Source organism: Episyrphus balteatus, chromosome 1 (genome assembly GCF_945859705.1).
Source record: "Episyrphus balteatus chromosome 1, idEpiBalt1.1, whole genome shotgun sequence".
Taxonomy (NCBI): Eukaryota; Metazoa; Arthropoda; class Insecta; order Diptera; family Syrphidae; genus Episyrphus; species Episyrphus balteatus.
In genome coordinates this window covers 140,371,575-140,389,125 of record NC_079134.1, presented here as the reverse complement: position 1 = coordinate 140,389,125, position 17,551 = coordinate 140,371,575, and the positions used below count along the sequence as shown (strand labels likewise).

Here is a 17,551-nt window from a genome sequence, read left to right as displayed (position 1 = left end):
TAAAGAAAAAAATTGAATGCCCCATTTTCGAAAACATGATTGTTCAATTTACATCCAAACATTTTTTTCAGAATTTAATTTTGTATTAAATTTATATTAAAGCTAAATAAATGCTTTTGTACTAAAAATTCAGATTTTAAAAATAAAATGCACGACTGGTCGCACGTAGTTATAGGCGCACAGAAACACACGTCTTGCGCTCTGTATCTTTGGGACCCCTATTTCCCAGGGGCCCTGTACATACGGCCCTATTCTGCTATTCGATTCACGTGAATCGAAAGATTCCCTTTATTTATAACAAGAAATTGGCTTTGAAAAACTTCTAATTTCCGACAGCAAAGTATTGTTTCTGCTTGTTTTAGAAATTCTAAAGAAAAAAAAAATTGTCTAAGTTTGATTTTAACCGCGAGCCAAAGATATTAATAAAAATTAAACTTGTAAACGCAGAATTTAATTTTGATAAGCAATGCAACTTTTAAAAGCTACATATTACATTTGAAAATTTCATAGTTGAGCACTTTGACACACCCTATTATACAGGCAAACAGACAGACGGATTTGCGTGTCCCCTTTTTGTTAGCATTCTCTATCATCGTAATGTCATTTCTTATTTGTAGCTCAACTTCTTTTTACGAATACAGTTTTAAAAAAATGATCGTAAGGTAAATAAAAGTCGTCGTATTGCACGTATATGGTAGGTGGGCGTCAATGCCGCTTTGGATGTAGTGCTTGTATATTTGTATATTTATTTAATATAATAATTTCCACTCCGACGGATTATTTCGCTAGGACCGAATAATCTAATTCTCAATTCACTGTACAAACAAAAAAATTCCTTCCTATAAAAATTCCAAAACACCATCAACGACGAGTAACGGAGCAGAAAAGGAATAGAAGGCGGAAACCTCATGTCCGATAGTATGATTAGTTTAAACGTGATCTCCAACGATGTTAGATTCGAAATTGGACCTGGTTGGCTGGAGATCGAGTCAGTCTTGACGCTTTTCAGTCATGAGTAGTCCTGTTATGAAAATGATCGAGCATTAAAAAATACCCCCAAATATCAACTGACAAAATTAAAAACCAAAATTACACGGATTTAAGCTTTTTATTCTCTACATAATTTTTGTTGTTGGAATTTATGTTTCTTTTACTATTTTCTTTTTTTTGTAAATACGATTGTACAAAACAAGAGAGAATTTAAGAATTATATTTATATATAAAAAAAAAAATCTAACAAAAAATTGGTCTCCTTCTTCAATGCAAGATTGTAGACGGCTTATTCCGATTATGCTACCGATGTTGGCGCATCTTTCTCTCCTGAAATGTGGCGAATTTTGCTGCAGCTGATTGCAGCAACTGATTCAAATGCAGGGTTAGTGATGCTCCCAGTGGTGAGAGTTCTCGCATTGCACGATTCTAAATTAAAATAAAATAAAATATAAGATGACTTAGAAATATTACAACAAAAATTAAGAACTTACTTCAAATGGAGATAGCTTAGCCATTTTAAAACGTTGCAATGCTTCGTGCATTCTAACAGCTTTGGTCTCTAGTTCTGGTGTTGTGGTAGGAAATGCACTCCAAAAATGTTTCAGCAATTCACTGAGTGATAGATACAAGTGCCTAAGTTCCTTTTCCACATCGGGTGGGACAAGTTCTAATTAAAGACACAAAAAACTTGATAACATCTATAAAATTCTACCCATCGATTTGTTTTGTAACTTACGTGCTAAAGACTGCTCTTGGAAACCTCGCATTAATGCCCCTCCAGGACTTAATTCACCCAAAGCATTCACAGCCGCTGTAGCACTCACAGGACATCTCTGTTGGGTTCGGTGACTCCAACTTTCGGCAACACGTATCAATTGATATTGTGTCTCATCGAGCTCTCTCGGATCATCGTGGGTATCTTGGTGTGAAATAGGAACGGGTCCGTGCATATAACGCTCGCCTTTGGCTAGATTTAGAATAAGAGACTTTTTACTGGAACTCTGGACAACAGTGTCGACTTCATCATCGCCCACCGGATCGCCCAAATCTTCGTAGGAAATTTTTTCCATGATTCGCATTTTTTTTGGTTGCTTCTCCGGACTACTGACTACTATCGACTCTCCGTTTGCTTGGGGTTTCTTGTGTTTCTTCTCGCTCAAACCATTTAAACCCAAATCATTCTTATTTGTGTCGGTTTTGGATGATGTAGTTTGACTGGTTGTTGTGCTATTTGAATTCGCTACATCGGTACAAGTTTGAAGAACCTTCAAAATCCAATCAAATTAGTCCTAAACCTTTCAATATTTATATCTTCATGTATATTTACCATAATTGAGTGTTGATTAAAACGTTTAATCATATTTTGATGGACTATATTGCCACTATTTACAAGATGTTTATCTCCACTCACACTGCCAAAGCCTTCCTCCAAAGGAACATCTTCAAATTGCCTCAAATCTAGTAGCGGATCACCAGATCCTTGTTGCACAGCAACTTTCAAAGCTTGATCGTCTATTTTACCACATTCACTAAAAATATCTTTGGTCCCTGCTGTGATGCGATCACGATGGAAATAATGCGATTGAAAGAATTTGGTCCAGAATTCTGATTCGGATAGTTTGCCAGGTACATTTTCCTGGTGCTTGCGTTTAACTGCTGGATATGTTTTGAATATACAATGAATGATATCGGCTGTGAGATTGTATTTGAGGCCATTGCAGCCGTCTGTTTGTGGCTTGATATCGGCTAAAAATGCTCCGGAAACACCTGAGAACAAACAAAACAAAACTATGGTTTAAAAAAGACGGTTTTAGCAAAAATATAAAAAGGCAGATGATTTGGTCAGGAGCATACACAAATTGATTTGGCATATTAATCCAAAGAGTACTCAATGAATGGAAACTCGGCATATTGTGCCCCATCCACAAGAGAGGAAATGGGTATTAATTTTATTAAGGTCGCCTATTATGAGATAGTTAATGTGGACGAGTGCCAAACTCGTTCCCGTGTACAAGATTATCATGAAAAAATCTCTTTGCTCCGTAAAAGTCGGTCAGAACATGATCGAAGCCTTTGATATCGGGAATGACTTAAGAAAAGCGATGTGTTAATAAGAAACCTTTTCAACATTGTACTTGAACCAATTTTGTGCATATCACAAGACAACAGTAGTTTTTTAAAAATTTGGCAATGATATTGACATCAAGAAGCAATTAGTGGTGTTTTATAACGAGAAGGTTAAAATAAGATTTGCACTTTATTGAAAATTATAGCAATGGTTTGTAATTATTTTATATGGAGAAAATTTAATAACACAAATTTTCTCATTGTGAATTTAAAAGTTGTACATTCAACAAGCTTTATACACCCACCGAAATAATTATAAAGGCAGTTGATTTTATTCGTTTTTAGATAATGTAAAGGATATTAATTTTTTACTTTTTGAACAAATAAGAAGACAAGTATTTACTGGATTGTTAGACACCCTTTATTTTTATTTAATTCGCTAAATTTAATTTTCACAATAAAATGTGGTTTAACGAGATCAAATGTAATCAAAAGTAAGAAAAACAGTTGGAAAGTGAATTTAAACCCATTATGCCCATTTCATAATAAAATTTTTTTGGTCATTTTAAAATGTGGGGTGGAAAATCCTTGACCCAGGAAGAAATGGCCAAAATTAAGGTTAACCATGAAGATCTATTGTCTAACCGGGAAATATCTAGAGGATTAAAAAGGTCCGATTGTGCAATTGATAATTTAATTTACAAAGCTGACAAGTATGGTTACTTAAAACGATGAGGAAGGAAGCCTTTGATCGAAGAGATAGCCTAAAGTAACAAAAAATTAAGTAATTTTCGTGAGAATTTGATAGCAAGAGAAGTTTTCGAGATACGATACGATTTTTTTTTTTTGTTCTATTAACTAAAACTAAAGAGGAGGAAGAACAAGTAGGTACCTAAACGAAAGAAAAACTAAATAATTCATTAAAACTCAAATACTCACCAATTTCCTGTTTTTTAGCATTCTTCTTCTCTGTATACTCCTTAGCATGTGTCGCCCAAAATTCCTCACTCGTCAACACCTGTGTTATAACCAAATCCTTATACAGCTGCAATAAATTTGGATTCTCTGATAAAATTCGATTTTTCTCTTCCAATTCTTTGTCGACTTTTCTTTTAAAATTAGGCAAAAGTTGTTGCAACAATTCCTTGACTTTATCACGATCGGCAAGCTGTGCTTGCAATCCATTGCGATTGACAAAATGAAATGTCGAACTATTACCATCGTGAAGTACAACTTGAAGTTGTACTTTTGGTTTACCTTCAGGTGAGATTTTTTGCACTAAAACAAATAAAAAATTGAATTCATGTAGATGCCTACAATTTGATGTATTTCATTCATTCTGAAAAAAATGAAGGTCAAAAACAGAGAGTATACACATTAAGGTGGTTCAGAAATTAGGTTTATTTTACACATCTAGAATATACACACCAAATATGAGCTCTTTATATTTATGGGAAGGTTCTCACTTCGCAATTTTCCATTTTTACATCAAGCTTGTACTAAAAAAAATCATTTTTTATTAATTGACTTTTTAGCAAATTTCTTTACATATTCTTGTAGGAAATTGATTGCTCTACAAAAAAGGCCTTCAACACTTTTTTCGTTTATCTAACTAAAATCTTTAAAAATTCTTAATTTTGTAAAAAATTCAAAAAATTATAATAATCAAACGCGCAAGACATATTCTTTTTAGGAAATTGATTGCTCCACAAAAAAGGTCTTATTAACTTTTTTCATTAATCTAACCATTTAAAAGATATTCGAGGTCAACATTAAAAAAAATTATAAAAAGTTTTTTTATTTTTCAAAATTTTTTAATTTAGGTACTTATTAAGTTAACAAGATGTATTCATAAAGGGACTTTTCTACTTTCTACAAAGAAGTCCTGAGTATCAAATTGATTGCTTTAACCGTTTAGAAGATATTCGTATCCAAATCAATGCCTATTCGTCTTGTGACATTAAATCCACATTTGGACTGCACAAATAAAATGTACAATCAATCTCTGATCTTCATTGAGGACACGTGTTTGATTATTGCGAATAAAGCATTGGCACAGTTAGGATTGGTTGCTCCAAATCGTGGAGACCAAGATGTTCTTGATCAGAAATACTACGTGAAAGGCAATACAATTGCGTTGAATAAATTAAGAATATTTGTGCAAACCAATGTGCCGAATTTAAACGATCAACAAAAGTATGTGTATGACACTATTATGAAAGGTGTCATCAATCAGAGTGGTGGTTTGTATTTCTTAGGGTTCTGTTAAAGCTTTCTGTAAATTCCATCAGTAAAAATTTTGTTTAGCTATTTTTAATAGGTACTTTAAACTTTTATTTTAAGCAAAATATTGATGAAATAAGTTGGGAGCTTATTTTGACTATTTCTTTCAAAAAGAAGCAATGCATTTGGTGTAAATTTTTTTTCACAAATTCGTTTTTAATTTTAGCATCGATACGATCTGAAAATAAAAAAGCATTGGCTCTGGCTTCGTCCGGAATTGTCTTTGACTATGCAGGTTAATGAAACACCTAGGTACATGTAATATTTCAAAAACTTCGGCAATGGCAAAAGTATTGCAACAGTGTCAGATTATTGTCTGGGATTAGAGCACAATGGCGCACAAAAAGTCACTTGAACCCTTAGATCGCATCTTGAAGGATTTGCGAGGAAATCAAAAAATATTGTACGGTACCATGTGACTTTCGAAAAACTTTGCCGGTTATACCAAGTTGCACTGCTGCAGAAGAATTAAATGCCTGTTTAAAATCTTCGATTTTGTTGACCACAAATGTTCGTGTGCAGTTACAAAACGATTATGTATCTGCAGCAGAATTTTCTAAGCAGTTATTGGACATTGGTAATTGAATAATGCAACTTGATTCTGAAGGCCGAATTACACCTTAAAACAATTTTTATTGTAATGTAAATTCAAAAAATGAGTTGATTCAAAGTGTATTTCCAAGTATAAAGATAAATTACAAAAATCACGCTTGGCTGAGTGAACATGCAATAATGGCTGGTACAAATAAAAATATTTCTAAAATCAATGCAACAATTTTGAACGAGATAAATGCACAATATTTTGCCTACAAATCGGTTGACACAATCACAAATGAAAGCGATGTAGTAAATTAACCAACGGAGTTTTTTAATTCGTTCGATATAACAGGTTAAATGTTTCTTAAAAGTGCACTCAGCGAAGCGGGTGGGGTTTAGCTAGTAATTTATAATTATTAACCTTATGAATCTCCTTAAGCTAATGCATGCCCTGATATAAAAATTATAATATACCTACGGTGACCATCCGTCCCGGTTTACCCGGGACTGTCCCGTATTTCTATAGCTTGTCCTGGGTTTTTATTTAACAAACCCGGGACGTATAAGTGTCCCGTATTATGAAATTTTTTCCCGTGATTGTCCCGTATTTGCAAATTCCCTGATTTTTGTATTCAAAATTTTAATTACTTTGTAAGGAAAACAAGAAAACAGTGGTTGGAAAATAAAATTTTTTCTTATTTTCTGGATAAAAGCATTAAAAATATTTTTTAGAAGTTATTAATAGATCCCATCACAAAACCGTTTTCTTCATTTCTGACTTCCTTGTAAACGTTTAAATGATTTAACCGAAAATTTTCCATAAAAATCGTAAAAATAAATCTAGACCTCAAAAAAGGAAAAATTATGAAATGTCATTTAAAAAAATTAATTTTTTTTTTTTGAAAAAATCGAGATTTTCAAAACGATCCAACGAATTTTTAACTGTCCCGGGTTTTGCTCTTAGAAATATGGTCACCGTAAATATACCTATAAGTTGAAAGGTCCCAAATAAATCCAATTTTTGTAAGAAAAATCAAGTGTGCCATTTCTTTGTCCATAGCTGTAAAGAGCTCATATTTGGTGTGCATATTCTAGAGGTGTCTAGCAAATTGATTTTTTTGGAGTAAAAAATAAAAAAAAAAAATTCGATTTTTTTGACCACCTTAATACACATACACACTCGTTTTTTTTTCTAGACAAAATTTCACAATAATGAAATTTTTGGGCTAATTTACTTAACCCACATTCAGATAGAATTTGTTAAAGAGAACAAAGCAATGATAAAAGAAGCTTACTTTTTATATCGGCAAATCGATGTGACACAGCCACTGTATCGCGATGTTCGGCCATCCAGGCGAGGCGCTCATTCATTACGTAAAGCGTGCCATCGCCCTTTTTGAAGCGCACTTCGCCCATTTGAAGCAGAACATCTTCGCTGCTTGTAGTCATGATTTTTTTCTAAAGTTTAACCAAGGCTCGTGTCGTGACGGGGAAAAATTGGGACAATTTTAATTGAAGGACCTCTGACGATGGGATATTTCAAGTTTTGACAGTTTAATAATTTCCCTATGAAAGAAAATTTGGAACTTTTAAATCTTTTTCGATGATAGTTTATTAAAGAGATTTTTTTTCCCATAAATCACAAAAGAGGTAGTAGATACCACGATTTTTTTTGTACATTAGCAAAAATCCAATAAAAAAGAAAATCATTCATAAAAATTTCAATATCCACTAGAAACCCAATAATTTATTAATATTTTTCAAATAAATTCATAATAAAATATTAACAATAAATTAGGAAAAATTAATAAAAATCCCTTAGCACTTATCAAAACGAACCTCTATTTGGAGGGCAGCCATTTGCAAATTGATGCATATTATTTGATAGAAATGTCAGTGGCGCTGTCAAACGGTAGTAGAGCAACGTTTCCATAGCGTCTCTTCTCAAGTAACTGAATATTGAAAAAGAAGAAGAGGCGAAATTGAAAATTTTTCCTCTACCAGAAGAAATGCATAAACAAATTTGATTTTTTTTAGACAAAGGAGATGAGGGAGGTATGAAGGAAAATACGTTTTGTTGTGAAAGAGAAGAGAAAATATGCGCCAGCGCGTTCTCTTTTTGTATGAAAAGATACAAAAAATCAGCTGTTTTCGAAATGTCAGTGGAATGTATGGAATTGGGAAAAATTGTTGCTAGAGCGACAAAGATACAAAATGTCAAAAAAAGGGATATGTTCAGGGATGGAGTATTTTTTTGAAAAGGTAGATTTTTAAAGGTACTGTGACACTGAAATTATGGTTGGAAAGTTGTATTCTAGAAGCGAGTTGGCTGAGTAGTTATAATTAGGCCGTGCGCGTATTGCGTTAAAATGTTGGTTAAAATTTGACGTTTGGTTAAATTTTGACACTAGTGTAGTGAATAAAATGGGTTAAATTTTACCCAGGTGCGGAGCAGGGTAAAATTTGACACTAGTGGTTAAAATTTGACGTTTCTCAAGATATATTTGAAATTATTTTTGTTATAAGGCGTTGATATTTTAATGTCGTTTTCTATTGACTTTTGAGATTTTTGTGTAAAATTCTCAGATTTTCCACTGCAAATAGAATATGAAATCTAGTTTTGTAATTGTGTGCGAAATCTGTGCGTATAAAAAAAATAAAACAACAACAAATGTTCAGACAAATGTCAAACAGAGGAGTGTATGTGAAAGTGCTTGTGTTTGTATGCGTGAATCTTGATAAAAATCCAGAATCAGATTCTTGAATCTCAGATTCATTTTTTTGTCATTTTTTTGAATCTCAGGACGCAAATAGATCATGAAATCTGAGATTTGTCCACTATTTCCCCTCTTCACCCCCCCTTTCAGCTGTCAAATTCACAAATCTCATTCTGATTCGTCAATAGAAAACGACATAAGAAATGTAAAAGTATTAATACAAAACAAAGTACTTCCTCAAATTATTATTCATCTTGAAAAATTGAAAATGTTTTTTTATTTTTTATATTTCTATTTTATTAGCAGCTGATGAACTATGCTATGAACAAGTGTTTGAAGACTGCATTAAAAATTTCTTTTTTATCGTAATGAAGTGGGAATTTATTGATAAAAACAAAAAAAGGATGTGAAATTGAGAATATCCTACATTTTCATACTAGAATATTTAACATTATATGTATATTTTCAGCTGGTTTTTGAAAAATAAAAATTAAAATTAAAAATTTAATATAAGAAAAACATAAGAAAAACCATTTTTAAGGGTAATTCCTGTTTTATCTTGAGGGAATTTGAATGAAAGTAGTGCCAAAATAAGTCCCATTTAACATATTTTAACCCAATTCGCACAGCAGTTGATCCCTTTTTTGACAAAACGTCAAAACGTAATGGTGGTCGAAAATTAAACCAACATTTTAACGCAATTCACACACGAAAATTATTCAAGGGGTAACCCTTGTCTAAGAATAGTAGGAGTTCGGGTTGTTGAAATATTTGCAATAGAAATATTTTTTTTTTCATTCGGAAGCAGATATTTTCGGATCAAAGTCCCACAACAAGTTTTGGTTTACAGATATGATATCACAGTGACCAGGCCTATGCATTCACTTAAAAAAAATTAAATTTTTTTTTTTAAAGTTTTCGAAAATTATCCAAGGGGTACCCCTTGTCTAAAAATTCGGAATTTTCAAAAATTTCTCCAAATTCGTCGAATGAGGCATCAAAAGAAAGGACTGTTTAGACTCTATTCATAACTGAAAACCAAAAGTTTGTAGGACTTTGGGTTGTTGAATTATTTGCCTATGCATTCAGCTAAAGAAATTGTTGTTTTCTTGAATTTTTTTTATTTGTATTTTTATTATTTTGACTTGAACATAATATTCGATGGTATTATTTTCGTTAACATGTTCGCTGTTGACTTTGGAGACTTTTTCGTTTCGCTTCAGCTGCGTACTAAGCTTAAACAGATGGACCGATTAACATCAAACTTGGTATGTACCAAGACTCCTTCTGAGGGATTTATGGAAACAAAATTTTTGAATCAAAAATAACAGTAAAAAATGTCGGAAAAGTTTCAACGATCTTATTAAAAAATCTTTTGATGAATTTTTTTTTTTTTTTTTCATTATAACGGTAAGTACCTTCTGCCAAACTTCAAGTTCAATTTAAATGAAATTTTTTACACAAAGGCGTTTATTGAATTTTAAAATAAGCTAAAATTAAAATTTTGAAAAAAAATAGTTTTTGAATTTAAAAAAAAAAAAATTTATTTTGAAAATTCAAATTTTCGAAAACCGGGCATTGAATTTTTTTTGAAATTTTGGTTTAAGATTTTTTGTTTCAAAGCATGATTTATAAAAAATTAGTTTTTAAAAAAACGGCTCTAACGATTTTGAATTTTTTTTTCTAAAAATGCTTCTTTATTAAAGAAATGAATTTATTTTTTTCTTTGAAAACGAATTTTAGATCACTTTATTTATGCAATGAAACAAAACACACTCAATAAAAATCTAAAATAAACTGAGAACTTTGTTCACTGAATTCATTGCGCTTTTTCGTACCTTAAATTTGTTTAGTAGAGTATATCAATCTTCTTTGGTGCAGAATAAGCTCCATTTTCCTACCATTTAATTTATGTACCTACATTTTTTAGCATTGATTTTATACAGAATTCTAAAGCAAATGTTTCACAAAAAAATGTTACACATACGCCTCAGTGACAAATATAATAAATTGCACGACTGGGGTCGCACGTACTTGCTCTTATGCTTAAAGTAACTATAATGTTAAAGCTTTTTATTCAAGAAATTTAAAATTTGATATTTTGAAGAAATTTCATAGTATAAAAAAATTAAATCTGTTTTTATAATTAATTAAACTCCGTTTTAAATTATCTTAAAAAAAAACAAATATGCCATTTTATTTCTTGTATAAAAAGGTATTTTTAGAAAATTTTTTTCGAAAATTGTAGGAGCCGTTTTTTAAAAAAATAATTTTTTATATATACAAATTTTTTAACATTTTTCAAAAAAAAAGTTGGTATGCCATTTTGAAGAAATAATTAATTTACACATAAAAACTAAATTTCAAAATTTTTCATTGATCCGTTTTCAAAAAATTGATTTTTCAAAAAAAAATTTTGAAATATTTTTAAAAAAACCAAAAATGCGTTTTTTGAAAATTTTCTAAAATTTTAATATTATCTTTACTTACACACTTTTGTATAAAAATTTTCATTTAAATCGGGTTAATGTTGTACGAGATATTCAGAAACGAAAGAAACCGTTCTATGACAGGTACCGTTAATAACGGTACAAAATATATTTTTTTTATTTAAAAAGTTGGCCCTTATGTGTAGTACTACACACAAAAATTTTAATCAAAATCGTTAGAGCCGTTTTTGAAAAAAATTAACTTTTCTATTTCCGTTATATGGCAGGTACCGTTAGTTTTGGTCATAAAAAAACAATTTCAATTTCCCCTCTAGGGAATCACCAAAAACTGCTAACTATCAAGTTTGAAGAAAATCACTTCACTCGTTTAGGCTGCAGCTCCAGATAGAGACAGACACACAGACAGACAGACAGACAGAATTGCCGGACCCACTTTTTTGGCATTCTCCATCATCGTAATGTCATGTAAAATTGTTATCTCGAGTTCGATTTTTTTTACGAATCCTAAACTTGCCCTATAGTACCTATATCGCAAGTAAAAATATTGAAACCAATTGATCTTGATTGAGTGTTCTTTGGATTCTTAAAATATAGACTGTTGCGAAATTTCGTATTTGCTGCTATTATTAAATCTGACATGAAAAATAGCCTATTTTAAACATTCTATGATCGTTCAAACCGATACCGAACTGATTTTTACTTGCGATATAGGTACTATAGGGCAAGTTTAGGATTCGTAAAAAAAATCGAACTCGAGATAACAATTTTACATGACATTACGATGATGGAGAATGCCAAAAAAGCGGGTCCGGCAATTCTGTCTGTCTGTCTGTCTGTCTGTCCGTCTGTCTCTATCTGGAGCTGCAGCCTAAACGAGTGAAGTGATTTTCTTCAAACTTGGTAGTTAGCATTTTTTGGTGATTCCCTAGAGGGGAAATTGAAATTTTTTTTTATGACCAAAACTAACGGTACCTGCCATATAACGGAAATAGAAAAGTTAATTTTTTTCAAAAACGGCTCTAACGATTTTGATTAAAATTTTTGTGTGTAGTACTACACATAAGGGCCAACTTTTTAAATAAAAAAAATATATTTTGTACCGTTATTAACGGTACCTGTCATAGAACGGTTTCTTTCGTTTCTGAATATCTCGTACAACATTAACCCGATTTAAATGAAAATTTTTATACAAAAGTGTGTAAGTAAAGATAATATTAAAATTTTAGAAAATTTTCAAAAAACGCATTTTTGGTTTTTTAAAAAATATTTCAAAATTTTTTTTTGAAAAATCAATTTTTTGAAAACGGATCAATGAAAAATTTTGAAATTTAGTTTTTATGTGTAAATTAATTATTTCTTCAAAATGGCATACCAACTTTTTTTTGAAAAATGTTAAAAAAATTTTATATATAAAAAATTATTTTTTTAAAAAACGGCTCCTACAATTTTCGAAATTTTTTTTCTAAAAATACCTTTTTATACAAGAAATAAAATGGCATATTTGTTTTTTTTTTTAAGATAATTTAAAACGGAGTTTAATTAATTATAAAAACAGATTTAATTTTTTTATACTATGAAATTTCTTCAAAATATCGAATTTTAAATTTCTTGAATAAAAAGCTTTAACATTATAGTTACTTTAAGCATAAGAGCAAGTACGTGCGACCCCAGTCGTGCAATTTATTTATAATAGTTATTCGTTTTAAAAACCTTGCTTCTTCTTCTACATAAAACCAACAAGAAAATTCTGAACACTATAGTTACCTATAGCAATTGTTTAACTTATTCACAACTTTCTTGAAAATTCTATTAATTTTTAAATATCTAGCCAACCTCCTACAAAAAATCCAAAATCCAAAAAATCGAGAGGAAAACCACCAAGCCAGCACAATATTTATGTGAATAAAAAGACAAAATTTTTTCATTTTTTTATAAAATTATAAAGCGTTTTTTTATTATATACATTTATAATGAAATAAAAACAAAAAAAATATAATACAAAAAACAAAAAAATAAAAATTACAATTGAGTTCCAAAAATTATTCTATAAGAATTAAACAATTATTATTATTCATTACATTTTTCTTTAAAAAAATATATTCAAAATTTTAATTAACAATATAATTTGGTTTTGAAATAATTAATTAATGTTCTTAAAATAATTTCTGTTTATATTTATAAATCGTATTCTCATATTCAAAGTGATGTTTGTTGTTGTTTCGTATAAAAATTATTAATGCCTGCTGGCGTCTAAAGCCAGAAAATGTTTGTTGTTGTGTTTAACACAACAAAATTGACTACAAAGAGTCGTTAACAAAGCCAAATTACTGGCGAATGTTTTTATAATATATGCAAATATTGAATTACAATAAATTCAAAATTTAAAATTCAGTTTTATGTACAATAAAGTACAAAAAGTTGATTTGGTTTGATTTGTTTTAATTGATTTATCGATTAACGATAAAAGTATTTTATGCAAAGCATAAAAAGATTTTTTTACCACTTTTAGAATTTCTCAAATATACATTTTTGAGAACGTGAAAAATTTAAAGGACAACTTTTAGACAAATTCAACAAAAATCATTCAGAAAGTAAAGATTTCAAATAAAAACGTTTAAAGACATAATCCGAGTTCCATTTAAACTTTCTCATTAAAATCTGACATTTTGAACAACTATTGCTTTCATCGGACTAAAAGTATCCTAAAGATTTTTCAACCTCAAGACGATAGAGAATTTCAAAAAGCAATAGGGTTTTGGAGACTAGGTCTCCGGAACCCTTTTGTACACCCAAAATCAAACTCACAATCTTAAGGCTTGGATATCTAGTATTTGCACTGAAAAACCAAGGTTTCTCAATAAAAATGCCACAAATCCTACCTTCAAAGTTCGATGAGTTTCAAGTCAAATGTGCAAAAGGGGGTGAATACTTTGTAGATGTCTACATCAAGATAGGCTTCAAAATTAATAAATAATTATACATAAAAATATATAAATATAAATTTATATTTAATTATTTAAAAATGCCATAAGCAAAACTGGGAATAATAACACAAATTCAAAAGGAACAAATAACGAAGTCAGGAGTTCAAAAATAAATCAGTATGTACAAAGTACTGAATCATTTATGTCTCCAAACTACTTTATCCAATTCCACACAGTTCATTATTTCTCGAAAAACTCATAGCACGATTCCAATCTTTCAATAGATTCCACTCCATACTCGGGTTTGTACGTTCCACAATTGTGCCTTTCGGCGAGTTTTGCCTTACGGCGAAAGTTGAGCCTTTCGGCTAATAATTCTTGACAATGTAAGAGTTTCAGCAGTAGAAACCCTAAGTATTTCTAGATTTTAAATCTAGATGGGCTATCCTAGATAAGGCGTAGCACAAATTAATTAAATATAAGTTTTTTGGCGAAATCAAAAATGGATCCCATGAAAACACTCATTTCACAAGGTTTTTAGAAAAACTCTCCAAAACTAAGTTAGTTTTGGAAAATCCTCCAAACTCCCCAACGAAATGGTTTACCGAGATGCCATTTTGAAAAGCCAAGAGTGCAAATTGTCTTAAAATAGAACAAACTACTTAAATAATATAACCTACAATAAATTATACCAAGTGTTGATGACCTCAGGTTTTTAATGATCTTCAGTTGACTTCTTCTTGCGGCAGTTTTCGACTGTATGTCCTCTGTAGTTGCAATGAGAACATCTATTACTACCACCGCCGCTACTCCTTTCTGTTGATGGTTTTGGTCCTGGAGCCTCGAAAGCTTCAGTATTATTATGCTCAATAATTCGACCCTTCTCCAACAGATCTCGGAATGTCTTGACATCATGACGAGCAATGTGTTTGCGATAATTGACATGTAACAATCCATAAATCAAGTCGATCTCAGTCTCTTCATTGTGGCGGCCTTCAGGCAATTGTGCCAACAAAGCCCGCTTCTGACACACAAATGTGTCTATAGCAGTGCCAGCGTCTTGGCTAGACTGAAAGATCTCCATGTAGATCTGATAAGCTGGTTTGGTTGGTGAAAAATGGCTACGAATAAGCTCAATAGCATCGGGCCAAGTTTTTGCTTCCCTCTTGACTCCTTGCCACCATGTGGAAGCAAGTCCGTAGAATAGCAAGGATATGCCACGTAATGCGTCTTCATCATTAATGTGTTCGATTTCTTTGTAGGTTTCCATTGATGTGATGAACTGCTCGACAGCATCGTGGTCACGTTGTCCCCCGAAACGGGAACTGCAATTGGTAAAGCTACCTTTTGAAGGGGCGGGTGCTGCTGCTGCGGTAGCTGCTGGATTGCCAGCTACAGCTGCAACTCGGACGGCTTCAATCAACTGTTGAAGTTGTTCTGTGGTCATTTGGACTACTGACATGTTTGCACTTTTATGGTTTTTTTGTTTTTTTTTTATAGAAACAACTTAAAATAATTTAGATACAAATTCACTTTGATGAGTCAGAACAAAGCCAATGTGTCTGGCGAATGTCTGTCGTTTGTTTGAATACGATGCGAGTGAGTGCTCGATTGAGTAGAGACTGCTGAAGAATTCCGTTCATACGGCTTTTATATGGTTTTGGTTTTTGGTGTTTTAAGTGTATTTGGTATAGTGGTGAAATCATGATTGTGTGTTTGTTTATTGTTATGTATTATTGTACATAGTGGAGGAAAAAAAAGCTTTGTTAGAAAAAAAAAAAAAAATAGATGATGATAATGCTGATGGTGACGGAATTCCCGTAAAACGCCTCTATTTTTAGGGTTGCATGCATGCTATCTTGTTTGTTATCAGAACAATAGTTTTTTTTTATTGGAATTTGTTATTTTTTTCTGTTACTCTAAACAATATTGTATTTTTCGAAATTACTGTTTCATGTTTCAAGAATTTCAATTAATTAAATGGTTGTAGGTATGTTACACGGGAAGAGCTAGAGTAGATTCTACCTAGACTAATCATTTATCACCTAACTAAATGCTCATCTTCTTTTGTCTTATTTTGTGCGTAAAATCTGAGAATTGTGTTTTTGGCAACCCTGATGCTTGCTGGAGATAAAATCGCTTCTTATTTATTAGCCGAAAATATGTTTACTGTTTATGTGCACCCGAAACCAATAAATTTAATTTTTTGTTTCAGAAATGACGTCATCAGATAATGAATAGAAAATATACGAAAAAATATTTTTTATATAATGTTAGTTTTTGTTGAAAAAAAAACTTGGTTTTTGTTGTAGGTAACTGCGAGTAGGTACTTATTAGAATATATGTAGGTAGCATGCTAAGAGTTAGGTAAGAGTATGCTTTATCTACAGCCTAGGTAGTATTTAGAAGGTTTCTACGGACGAAAATATGTATCAATTGTACCGGTTATAATATTTAAAAAAAAAATGGGTAACTGTAGCGTATACGCAATATTTTTTTTCATAAGAACAAGTTTTTTTCACAAAAACGTATTCACAATGGATATAGGTACAAGGGATAAGTTCAACTAATAGGAGCTATTACTCCAAAAATATATATTGAATTAAGCATGTAAGTTGTGAATTTAATAGGTAATAGGTTAGAGTATTTTGGAGTCTACCTAGGTACCTATCTAGAAAGTAACTTCAATTTTAATTTACTTAAATAAAACCTTAAATAAATGGTATGATTTGCAGAGTTCTCAGTCATGAAATTTTGGAGCAAATTTGAAAAGAATTTTTTTTTTTTTAAACTAATAAAGTCTTAAATTACAGTCAATTTGATTCATAAAAAAGGAATTTTTTTGAGATAAATTCAACTTGGACCGATTTATATTGTTTTATAAACCTCAATAATGCAACTGGTGGTTTTTAAATGTGTTTGAAATTCTAAAATAAATACAATTTCAATTCAAAACATTGCAGTTTGGTTAGTTAGGTTAGTTAAGGTAAACAATATTGGTCTGACGAAAAAGTGGATTATATCTCGAAAAAATCGGAGCGTTGGAGTAGATTATTTTATTTTCCTCAAAATTGGAGCAAATTTACTCCGATCGGAGCAAGATTCGTACCCTGATTGTTTTCTCACTGGTTAATTATATGGAAAAGAAAACAGAGAAAAAATAGTAATTTTTAACTATTTTCATAGTTAAAATCGGGATAACTATTTTGAATAGGTACTTAAAAATAGTTATTTGTGACTATTTTAATCGTTAATCGAAGTATTTTCCAAATTAACTATTAAATAGTATATTTTAACTATTAAAATAGTTATTTGTGACTATTTAAATAGTCAGATGGAGGGAGGAGCTATGGGGCTATATACAATGCTTTTTTTTTTTTGTTACAGGGGGAGGGGGGGTGATATATCTCCCTCCTAAAACTAGAAATGAAAAAAATTTTATTAAATAGGTAGTTTTTTTTTTTTATTTAGAATCGTTTTTTACACAATGGCCTAAAAGTAATGGTCGAAATGAAATATGCTGGCCAAAATAAGGGCTCGCAGAATTTGGAACTAACTATTTTGCTTTGGCATGTGACTA

At 31.0% G+C, this 17,551-nt stretch overlaps 2 protein-coding genes across 2 annotated transcripts; both read right to left on the bottom strand.

The window, feature by feature from the left end:
• Window positions 1–1,089: 1,089 nt before the first annotated feature.
• LOC129907177 (general transcription factor IIH subunit 1) lies at window positions 1,090–7,858 on the bottom strand. The gene is made up of 7 exons (XM_055983266.1): window positions 7,720–7,858; window positions 7,176–7,446; window positions 4,000–4,338; window positions 2,321–2,760; window positions 1,730–2,258; window positions 1,485–1,660; window positions 1,090–1,419 (listed from the first exon to the last, which is right to left on the bottom strand). The coding sequence occupies exons 2-7, from the start codon at window positions 7,327–7,329 to the stop codon at window positions 1,294–1,296; spliced, it is 1,764 nt and encodes a 587-aa protein (XP_055839241.1). The 5' UTR covers window positions 7,330–7,446; window positions 7,720–7,858; the 3' UTR covers window positions 1,090–1,293.
• Window positions 7,859–13,219: 5,361 nt separating this feature from the next.
• Window positions 13,220–15,606, bottom strand: LOC129907189 (activity-regulated cytoskeleton associated protein 1-like). Its single transcript, XM_055983286.1, has one exon. It carries the CDS (start codon window positions 15,431–15,433, stop codon window positions 14,687–14,689), a length of 747 nt encoding a protein of 248 aa, XP_055839261.1. The 5' UTR covers window positions 15,434–15,606; the 3' UTR covers window positions 13,220–14,686.
• Between the last annotated feature and the right edge of the window lie 1,945 nt (window positions 15,607–17,551).

Excerpts from the sequence above, each read along its gene's own strand:
- LOC129907177 (XM_055983266.1), bottom strand. The coding sequence starts at position 7,329 with ATGACTACAAGCAGCGAAGATGTTCTGCTTCAAATGGGCGAAGTGCGC. Across the intron at positions 4,339-7,175 it reads TCGATTTGCCGATATAAAAA|TGCAAAAAATCTCACCTGAA; the intron begins GTAAGCTTCTTT and ends TATTTGTTTTAG. Across the intron at positions 2,761-3,999 it reads TGCTAAAAAACAGGAAATTG|GTGTTTCCGGAGCATTTTTA; the intron begins GTGAGTATTTGA and ends GTTTGTTCTCAG.
- LOC129907189 (XM_055983286.1), bottom strand. The coding sequence starts at position 15,433 with ATGTCAGTAGTCCAAATGACCACAGAACAACTTCAACAGTTGATTGAA.